We start from the raw sequence: 12090 nt of genomic DNA, 5'->3' as shown, positions 1-12090 counted from the left end.
TATTATCTAAAACTAGTAATAATATCAGATGACACACTTACTAGAAAAACTTTGAACATTGTCTATTATGAAAAGTCTCCATTTCCACGTTACCACGCACATATGGATTACATAGTTTTAAAAAGTTTTAAACATATTCTCAAAATTTTAATGGTTTAGAACTGGTTAATATTCCAGCAACTCAACATTTTTCAAACTAAAATATTTATTTTATATGCTAGAAATGTCCTCACCTGTTACTGGTTGGGTGCTCTACATGAAAAGGAGCATAGTTTAAAGGTCAAAGGTGTGATCTCTGTCTTTGGATTACCTGGATTTGAACCCCAGCTTTAATCTTCCACTTACTACCTAGGTGACATTGGGCAAGCTACTTAACGTTTATGCACTTTAATTTTCTCATTTATAAATTTCTCATTATAATAACACTAATTATATAATACAATAGTTATGAGGACTAAATGAATTAACACATACAAAGTAATTGGAATAATCCTTAGTACATGTTAAAAAATTGACAGATATTAGCTATTTTGATCCCACTAGCATCTAGGGTTGTGGTGATTATTGGGGTGTCCTATCCTAACCCTTTCATTCTGCCCTTTATTTCTGCAGTGCAGTGAGAACACACATCTCTGCGTAAATTTACACTAGATCACAGATCTAGCTCACAGCTGTATAATGATGGCATGCAAATAACTAATCTACCTCCAAGGAGGTATGCTGACTACAGGACACCACTAGCAGGATATGTCACCATCAATGCAAATGAGACTTGCTCTGTACTTTGGGCAATGCTATTATATTTTTAGATGGATTGCCAAGACATACTTTTTAAATGAGTGTAAGGACAATGTGAAAGATGGAAATCATAAATGTTGTCAAAAATTCTTTGAGCCCTGAAACCTACTAAAATACAAGTAAGCTTTTATCTTCACAAGTATTTCTATTTAATTGTGTCACAATGTATTGCTTTATATACAAATCATCAAATAATGTTAATCTTACTGTTAGCAGTTTATTTAATATTTATATAGACTTCAGATAATACATTTTAATAGTAGTATATTTTGTATTCTCTATAAATATAAATGTACTTAATTTTCTGAGAACAGACATCCCATTAGAGAGGACAGGAGCAGAGGCAAGGCTTAGCTCCATTAAAGGCAGTGAGCATGTGGTAGGGGGTCACAACTGCCTCATGTGACACTATGGCGAGGCAAAAAACAGGCCCCTCATCTTTAGCCAACACCTCTCACTGAAGTCGGCTCCTTACCAGGCAGTCTCCATGTTTTCTGTCTTAAAGCAACAGGTGCTTCAAGTGCTTAGCCTCAACCCCACCCCTCTTTCTAGGAACTGACAGGTTACCTGGGGAACTTGGCTACTGGCTAAGAAGGTGAAAGGGCTAAGCTGTTCTCAAGAGACAAAGAGGAGTGTCAGTCTCTGGTGTTCATGAGGAATTTCACTGGGAAATGAACTTAGAAACCAGGGGCTCTATAAGCACATTGATACCTGAGTGAGAAATGATCTACAGACCAGCCTTTCAAGTTGACAGGTAAGGAATTCTTTGGAGGCCAGCAGAGAAACTGAATTAACTACTTAAGCAAGTTCCTCACCTGTCCTTCTTTCTTTGTTGCTTGCCCTCCCTCACCTTCTCCTCCACCCTACCCTGCCTTACCAGGTATATTTACACAGTAAACAGCTTCATGATATATTTGCTTGTAAGCAATCCTCTCCACAGGGGTGACCCAACAGTACCCTCCCCCAAAGAACTGAGTTAGGTCCCACTGATTCCTACAGGTTCCCCCAGAAACTGCCACATGGTAACAGTTATTGGTGATTTCTCAAATATGAAGTCATAATATCACACATTATGTCTATAAGGTAAGAAAAATTATGTTATAACCTTGAGAAATGTGATTGGAGAGAAGAATAGTAGGAAATAGACATACTTCAGGAGGCTCACTTGGATTTGGCATCTGAGAATTTCCTTTAATACTTTTCCTGTTCTTAAATGGCAGAGTATGTCTATCATCAAAATGAACCCTGTAAGTTACTGTACATTTCTACTTATCTATCAATAGCCTTTTTAATAATGTGCTATTTTTATTTCCTGTTGTTACAGAAAGCCCATTACTAACGTAACACAACTGGACATTAGTTAATCATATTCCTCTGTGCACCTCAAAAATACGAACTAACTCAATCTACTATGAAAGATTTTTTCCTCAACTGCTAATAAAAATGAACTTTTGTTGAAAAAAATGTAGAAATTATTACACTCTGATTTAATAATGATTCCTGCTATTAAACAGCCAAGATATCCCCCAACAAATGACTCCAGAAGTACAGAAACAAAAGAAGACTTAGCCTTAGACTTTATTACATAAGCATTAAAAAGTCATGTTGAGGATTACTTATAAGTTAAATCCAAAGAAAATGTTTCTTCTTTGACATTTAAAAAACTTGCAAATGTAAGAAAGCACAGAATTTTAGAAATGAAAGAAAACTTTGTGATCATCTAGTGTAGTCTTGTATTTATCTAGGTATCTCCCCTTCATTGCTAGGAACAGATTCTGTCCTAGAGAAATGCTTTATGACTATTTTCTGAAATAAAATGGAGTTAATCGAAAACATAAAATTTATAATTGAAGAAGCTGCATGTGATAGACACATTCTTGTATTTTCTTCCTCAATACAGAGTTTTAAAAAAATAATAATCTTTAGTTTTTTAAGGTTTATTTTACCACCTTCTGATTACATACTATCGTAGAAATAGTAAATAATTAATTGGAAAGTGTTTAATCAATGTTAGTACACATTTGTCTCTCCTATAAATCAGTCAATTATGTTTGATTATGCAGATTTCTGACTGCTTCTTGCAAGTTCAGTGAGATTCCTGGCAAATTGAGATACGGAACTATCATATCAGAAAATCAATAGAGAAGTATCTTGAATCAATACCTTGTCCTTAGAAATGCATCCTTGGTACACAAGGTGTTGAGCGCTGGGGAATTCTGGAAGAAGTGTTCCAGTTTTTGAGCTAAGTGAATATTTACGAGTGAAGCCACCCTATAATTCAGAAAAATAATAAGAAATAAGTGATTATCAACTATACGGTTCCAAAATTCAATTCTAATAAAATAAAACCCCCCAAAATTTTTCTTTAGCCTGTAAATCATGAGAAATTAGGAAATTTTAATAGACTGGTTAGATCATGTCTAACCAATCTATTAAAATTGAATAATTTAATAAAACTGATTAAAATAGACATGTCAGCCAAATTGTTTCCAAACCTTACATAGTTTCATAGGCGGGATATTTTTTCTGTCACTTTGGGTTTTTAAATTTCTTGTTGGTTTTGTTTTGCTTTTTCCGTGGCTGGCTGGTATGGGGATCCAAACCTTTGACCTTGGTGTTATAACACCGAGCTCTAACCAACTGAGCTATTAGGTTAGATCCTCTATTGCTTTGAATTATACTTTTAAATATTCATCAGTTTTCACTCTTTTAGAGATTTAATTTAAGTTTGCATTTGTTAATAGAATGCATTTCAGAAGATCTACCTTTGGCACTATTGAAATTATTTTAACTATAAGCAGATCAGGTATTGCCAAATCCAACCTCCTTATTTATAGATTAAGTGAGATGACAAGAAGTGAATTAATTTATTCAGGTTCAGAGGTAATTACTGGTGGAATTTGATTGGAGCCTAAGTCTTCTGATTCCCTAACTAGTACTCTGGACTTTCCCACATCAACCTTCCCCCACCCGAAATACAGATATTTGTTGTTCTTTCACATCTCCTGGGGAAAGCACACCTCTAGCAGTTTTCAGAAAATTAGAAGAAGTGACAAATAAATAATACAGAATACTGCAGTACTGATGTGCCACCGTAAAACCCACATGAAAGAACAATACATATTCATGACAAGACAGGAACAAATCAAATTTCAACAAATTAGATTGTAATCAGAAGTTTGGGCAAAAAATGAAATTGTAAATTTGATGAAGTAAAGTGTCCCTGGCAGGGATGAAATTTCATTCTTTCCTGTGATTTTCCCACATTTATTTCTAGACTTTTTGTGTTTCTTTGCTTATCTCTGTCATATTGAAGATATTTACTAGATGAAATCTTTATTACTGACATAGATAGGTTGGGTTCTCACCCTGTCTTATCATTCCTAGCCTTTGTAGACATTTGTAAACTTATCATGGTAGAGCAGAAAGAAGTTGGGAGAACTTTTGAGTCCTGAAAGACCAGATACCTTAGAAGCACTGATTTTTTTATTGATTGATTTAATATGTTTTCATACAAATTTTATATTAAAAAATATAGTAGAAATAATTTTTTTCAAATTAAGTTTTAATTTTAGCCTTGTTAACCTCTATGGTCAAGTGTAATAAAAAGTGATTCTGATTAATTTTTTTAATTAATATAAAACTACTGTATAAATAATTATCATAGGATGATACAATAGCACAGTTGATCCCAACCTCCTTTATTTAATCTACCTTAATAATTCAAGATATGCTTCAAAGACTTTCAAATCTTTGACTTTGACATCTGTGAGCACCAATTATTGCACTATCAAAGAATAATATTGTCAGTAAATAAGGAAAAATAATATAGAATCCAAGACAATAAAGAATGTAATCTTTAAAAGAAGAAAAAGCTATGGCAAAATATGAAACTAACATTTGATGAATGCACCTAAATTTTAATTTTAGAAAAGTTCAGACTTTTCCCTACATCTTTTCTTTTGGGTAGAAAATCATATTTATTCATCCCAAGATGTAATTAGGTGAGAGGGGAGAGAGACAGAAAAATATAAACCAAAAACCAAAAACCAACCAAACAAACAAACAAAAAAACACACAAAAAATGACAATATATAGTGCTATATTAAATTTAGGTTAAAAGAGAATAGTCTCATTTCCATCAAGGAAATATAATTAGTAATCAAAAATCTTTCCAAAAGGGGGAAAAAAAAAAAAAAAAAAAAAAAACCCAGAAGACGTTACAGGTGAAATTTATCAAGCATTCAGAAAACAGATACTTTCAAACTTAAAAGAATTTTTTTCAGACAATAGAAAAGAAGAACCACTTCTCTATTCCCTTGAAAACATACATGCCCAAACTAGACAAGGACAGAAAAAATATAGGTCGATGTCACTTATCACCATGCTTGTAACAGTACCAAATAAAATATTAGCAAACCAAATCCAGTAATGTATAAAAATGTTCACAGTCAAGTCAAAAACCCACAGCAAGCATCTAATTCAATGGTAACCTACTATAAAAATTTCCTTGGAAATCACAAATAAGTTGTCTCTTCTCACTTCTTTTATTCAACACTGTGTACTAGAGTTTATAGCCAGAGCAGTAAGACCCCAAAAGGTAACGAAAGATATTTGCAATTGATAGCTGATTACATTGAAAAAACAAAAACAAATCACACAGAAATTATAATTAACAACACAGTTTTTTTTAAGCAAAGTTTCTGGATACAAGATCAATTTAAAAGTCAATTGAATTTCTAAAATTAAGGAACAAACATTAAGAACATGAAATAAAACGATACTGTATAAAATAACAACAAATACTGTAAGATTCCAGAGAATAAGTAATGAAAGAAATGCAAAACACTTATAACAAAATGATTAAACTTTATCTAAAGTTATGTAAAAAGTTATAAGAAGAATCAATGTTGACAAAATATCAGTTTGACAAAAATTGATCTTTTTCTTCAATGCAATTCCAATCAAAATCCCATCAGGGCTTTCTGTAAAATTTTACAAGCTGATTCTAAAATACATGTGAAGATACAAAAGTTCAAGAACAGACACAACATTTCTGATAAAGAAGAACCTCGCAGGAGGATTTGTACTACTGGATATGATGATATATCATAAAGCTTTAATAAACAAAACCGTGATATTGGCATAGAGATAGGCTAAAAGAACACTGGAATGGAATAAATAGTTCAGAAATGGCCATGAATATATAATAAAATTGGCATCTTCAAAAAAAAGGGCCATCTATCTCCTGTTACACTAAAAAATTAATTACAGGGGGAAATTCTGGAAAGATAGTGGAGTAAGAAGCACCAGGAATCTGTCTCCCCACCTAGACAACAATTGCACTGGCAGAGGCGTCTGAGATAGCTATTTTGGAACTCTGGAATCTCTTGAAGGCTTGCAACTTCCAGGCAAAGGTGTGGATAATAAATTGTCATTAATTTTGGTCAACTTCAGGTCTTAGCTCAGTAGTAGCTACCATTCCCCATCCCAGTCCCTTGGCAGTGCAGGAGTTGCAGTAGATACAGCTTGTGGAAGCCAGGGTGGGCAATAAGAATCCCGTCCTTCAAATATTAGGGGACTGTGTTCTGATCTCTGATTGCTGCTTCTTATCATGTAGGTGCAAACACAGAAGCAGGGAACCATTGTTGCTGAAAACAAGATTCACTGCCTACATACACACACTTAAGTGTCCCAACCCCAGATGAAGCAACTTCTAAAGGATTTAAGGGATCATCAGTGCCACCTCCCATAATTTTTTTTCTCTTCACTTTGGGAGTGAGACATCTAAGACTAGGACGTTCAAAAGCAAGCACATATATGGAGTGTATTAGTGTGTTTTTGTTGCTTATGACAAAATAAATGGTACTGGGTAATTATTAAAGAAAATGAAATTTATTGCTTACAGTTTGTGAGGCTGGGAAGTCCAAAGTCCAGGAAACATATCTGGCAAGACCCTTGGTGGTGGTGACAGTGACAGCACAGTGTCACATTGAAAAAATGGTGGAGCAGAGAGAGACTAACCTCTCATGTGCTCTTCTTTTAAAGCCTTCAGAACCACGTCCTTGACCACCATTTTTAATCCATTCACTATGGCATGGTCTTACAATCTAATCACCTCAAGTCCCCACCTTTCAATTGCCATAATAGGATTTCCTGCTTTCAGCATTTCCAGTGGGGATTTAAGCTTCAATGAGGTTGGAGATGGGGGAGGCATCCAATCTACAGCATAGGGGAAGTCAGAAAGTCACCACACATACCCAGAAAAGGTCACAGACTTGGAAAAAAACCCTGATAATACCTGCAGTTTACACCTCAGGCTGATCCTCAGCATGAAGACAGCCTACAACAATAAAAAACAAACAAAAAACAGCAAATCCTAGGGGAAAGGCAAAGTCTGATTTCCACAGTTACCACATTATTATATTCGAATGTTTAGTTTACATCAAAAAATCACAAGACATACAAAGGAACAGGAAGGTATGGCCTGCTCAGAGACAAAGCAAAACAAAACATAACAGAAACTCATGGAAAAGACTAGATGATGGACCTACTAGACAAAAACATCAAAATGAATGTCTTAAAGATATTCAAAGAACTAAAGAAAGATGTAGGAAAAGTAAAAATAAATAAATAAATAAAATAAAAGAAAGAAAGAAAGAAATGCTAAATAAACAAAATGTAAATATCAATAAAGAGATAGAAAAACCTTTAAAAAAAGAAAAAAGAGAAAAAACTATAGAAATGAAAAGTACAATAACTGAAATGCAAAATTCATTAGAGGGATTCAAAGGCAGATTTGAGCAGGCAAAAGAAAGAATCAGTGAACTTTAAGAAAGGACAAATAAACTTATTAAGACTGTAAAACAGGAAGACAAAAGAATGAAGAAATGTGAACAGAGCCTAAGGGACCTGTGGGACACCGTCAAGAAGACCACCATATACACTGTGGGAGTCCCAGAAGAAGAGAAAGAGAGAAAGGGACAGAGAGAATATCTGAAGAAATAATGGCTGAAGTCTTCCAAAGTTTGATGAAAAAAATAAATATAAACATGCAAGAAGTTCAAAAACTCCAAGTATGATAAATCAAGATATACCCACATCAAGACACATTTTATATTATTATATATATTTTTTTCATCAAACTTTAGAAGATTTGATAAAACTGTGAAAAGACAAAGACAAAAAAAAAATTTTGCTAACAGCAATGAGAGAAATGACTCTTCACATACATGGGATCTTCAATGAGTTTATCAGCAGATTTTTTTATCAGAAACTTTGGAGGTCAGAATGTAGTGAGCTGACATTTTCAATGTGCTAAAGGGAATAAACTGTCAACCAAGAATTCTATATCTGGCAAAACTGTCCTTCCAAAATAAAGACATTCCTAAATAAACAGAAGCTAAGTGAGTTAGTTACTACTAGACCTCTTCTGCAAGAAATGCTAAAGGGAGTCCTGCAGGTTGAAATGAAGAGCACTAGGTATCATCTGAAAGCCATATGAAGAAATTAAAATCTAAATTAAGGCAAATACATGAGAAATTATAAAAACTAGTGTTATTTAAAAACAGTTGTAACTCTACTTTCTGTTTTCGACATGATTTAAGAGACTAATACATTAAGAAAAAAATAATACGTGTGAAAGCTAGCATTGTAACTTTGGTTTGTAACTCCACATTTTGTTTTCTATATAATTTAAAAGACTAGTGTATCATAAAAATAACTATTAGTGTATGTTTTTGGACATAAAATGTATAAGAATATAATTTTGTGACACAATAACTGAAAGAGGTGAAACAGAGTTATAGAGGAGAAGAGTTTTCATATGTTATTAACGTTAAGCTGGTATAAATTCAAATTAGAGTGTCATAACTATAGGATTTAAATGTAATACCCATGGTAACCATAAAGAAAGCAGTTATAAAATATATGCAAGAGGAAATAAAAAGGGAATTAAAATGTTTCACCATGAAATTTCAACTAAACACAGAAGAAGATAATAATGCAGGAAATGAGGGACAAAAAAAGCTATAAAACATACGGTAAACAAATAGCATATGACAGACTGAAGTCCCTTCTTATTAGCAATTAATTTAAATGTAAATGGATTCCATTGTGTAGATATACCAGAATTTCCTTATCCACTCATCTGCTATAAAAAAGAATGAAATACGGCCGGCCTGGTGGCGCACTGCTACAGTGCACCACTTGGGAGTGCGGCGGCGCTCCTGCCGAGGGTGCAACACCGAGGGTTGCGATCCCGTTGCCGGTCCCGGTCTGGTACGGGCGTGACACTGAGGGTTGCGATCCGTTGCCGGACACGAAAAAAGACAAAAGACAAAAAAAAAAGAATGAAATACTATCATTCACAGAAACAGAGATGGGCTTAGAAAAAATTATATAAAGTGAAGTAAATCAGGCACAGAGAGAGAAATGCCACATGTTCTCACTTACTTGTGAGAGGTAAAAATAAATAAATAAATACACAAATAAACAGGAGGGTGGGGAAGAAGACACAACAATCACAATTCTTTGAACTTGTTAAAACAAGTGAACAGATGTGATGTTGGTGGAGGGGAGAGAGACGGGGGATGGAGGATTGGGTAAAGGGACATGAAAATCAACTACATTGTATATTGATAAAACTACATACATACATACATACATACATACATACATACATACATACATACATACATACATACATACATACATACATAAATGTAAATGGATTAAACTCTCCAATCAGTAGCAGAATGAATTAAAAAAAAAAAAACAAAAAACCATGACCCAACTACTTGCTGTCTACAATAGAATTACTTTAGATACTCCATGCAAATAGCAACCAAAAGAGAGCAGGGGTGGCTATACTAATATCAGACAAAATAGACTTTAAATCAAAAAAGGGTTATAGAACATTATATATTAACAAAATTTCAATAAAGCAAAATAATATAACAATTATAAATGTTTATGTACCTAAAAACAGATGATCAAATTATATGAAGCAAAAACTGACAGAACTAAATTCAATATCCCATGTTCAACAACGGATAGAACAACCAGACAGAAAACAAGTAAGAATATAGAGGACTTGAACAGCACAATAAACCAACTAGAATGAACAAACAGATACAGAACATGCTACCCAACAACAGAAAACACATTCTTTTCAAGTGCACATGGCACATTTTTCAGGATAGACCATATGTTAGACTGCAAATTAAGTATCCATTGTTTTAAAAAGATAGACATCATACAAAGCATCTTCTCCAACTACCACAGGATGAGACTAGAAATCAATCACAGAAGGAAAACTAGAAAATTCAACACCTTTTTAAACAAACAATGAATCAAAAGAGAAATTACAAGGGAAATTAGAAAATTCCTAGAAAGAAATGAAAAGAAAACTAGAAAATTCAACACCCTTTTAAACAAACAATGAATCAAAAGAGAAATTACAATTCCCTTGAAACTAGAAAATTCCTAGAAAGAAATGAAAAAAGAAACACAACATATCAAAATTTATGTAATGTAGTGAAAGCAGTGTTAAGGAGGAAATTTATAGCTATAAATGTTAATATTAAAAAACAAGAAAGATAAAAAATCAACAGCCTTATGTTACAACTTAAGGAACTAAAAAAGAACAAACTAAACCCAAAATGAGAAGGAAGAAAATAATAAAGATTGGAGCAGAGATAAATGATATAGAGAATAGGAAAACAATAGAGAAAATCAGTGAAGCCAAAAATTAGTTCTTTATTTACATTTAGTAGTGTTTAATTAGGAAGAAAATGTGGTTCTTTAAAAATATTAATAAAACTAACAAACTTTTAGCTAGAGTGATTAAAAAAAGAAATTACTAAAGTCAAGTATGAAAATGCGGACATTACTACGGATTCTACAGAAACAAAAAGGATTATAAAAGAATACTATCTCGACACATTTGGTAACTTAGATGAAATGGACAAATTTCTAGAAACCCAAACCTACCTACCATGAAGGAATAGAAAATCCGAATAGACCTATAACTAGTAAGGAGTTTGAGTCAGGAATAAAAAAATCCTGACAAAGAAAAGTCCTGGACTTAATGGCTTCACTGATGAATTCTGCCAAATATTTGAAGAATAACTAACACTATACTTCTCAAAGTTTCCCAAAAAAATTGGAGAGGAGAGAACACTTTGTAACTCATTTTATGTGATCAGCATTACCCTGATACCAAAGCCTGACAAGGATGCTACAATAAAAGAAAACAACAGACCAATATCCCTTATGAACTTTGATGCAAAAATACTCAACAAAATATTAGCACATCAAATTAAGCAATATATTAAAAAGATTATACACCATAACCAAGAGGGATTTATTCCTCGAATGCAAAGATGGTTCATTCAACATATGAAAATCAGTTAATGTAATACCACATTAGCATAATAAAGGGAAAAAACAAGTGATTATCTCAATTTATGCAGAAAAGGTATTTGACAAAATTTAACAGTGTTTCATGATAAAAATGCTCAACAAACTAGGAATAGAAGAAAACTTACTTAACATAATAAAAGCCACATATGAGAAACCCACAACAAACATCATATTCAATAATGAAAAACTGAAAGTTTTTCCTCTAAGATCAGGAAAAAGACAAGGATGTCCACTCTTACCACTTCTATTCAACACAGTATCAGGAGTCCTCACCAGAAAAATTAAGCAACAAAAATAAAATAAAAGGCATCCAAATAGGAGAGAAAGAAGTAAAATAAATTATCTCTGTTCACAGATGATACAAACTTATATGTAGAAAACCCCAAACACACACACATACATATACAAAACTGTTAGAACTAATAAGTGAATTCAGCAAAGTAGCAGAATTCAGTCAACACATGCAAATCAGTTGTGTCTCTATACACTAACAATGGACAATCTGAAAAGAAAATTAAGAAAACAATTCCATCTACAATAGCATCAAAAGTAAAAAATTTTTAATAACTTAACCAAAGAGATGAAAGGCTTGTACAATGAAAACTACAAAACAGTGATAAAAAAAATTAAAGAAGACATAAATAAATGGAAAGACATACACAGAGAGAGAGAGAGAAAAAAACAAGTGCTGGCGAAGATGTGGGGAAATTGGAATCTTTTTGCATTGTTGGTGTCAATGTAAAATGGTACGGCCACTGTGCAAAAAAGTATGGCAGTTCCTCAAAAAATTAAAAATAGGGTCACTATATAAACCAGTAATGCACATCTGGGTATATACACCAAAGAATTGAAAGCAGGGTCTTGAAG

The 12090-nt window shown here is 33.1% G+C and overlaps 1 protein-coding gene across 1 annotated transcript in view; it reads right to left on the bottom strand.

Moving 5' to 3' along the window:
* Positions 1-12090, bottom strand: part of RFX6 (regulatory factor X, 6) — a 56314-nt gene that overhangs the window by 16309 nt on the left and 27915 nt on the right. Inside the window, exon 7 of the mRNA XM_008567754.1 lies at positions 2962-3069. Coding sequence (XP_008565976.1) covers positions 2962-3069 — 108 coding nt within the window. The remainder of the gene's footprint in view (positions 1-2961; positions 3070-12090) is intronic.

Source organism: Galeopterus variegatus, unplaced genomic scaffold (genome assembly GCF_000696425.1).
Source record: "Galeopterus variegatus unplaced genomic scaffold, G_variegatus-3.0.2 Scaffold342, whole genome shotgun sequence".
Lineage (NCBI taxonomy): Eukaryota > Metazoa > Chordata > Mammalia > Dermoptera > Cynocephalidae > Galeopterus > Galeopterus variegatus.
Note: the sequence above shows the minus strand (reverse complement) of the source record. Positions and strands in the feature narration are given on the sequence as shown.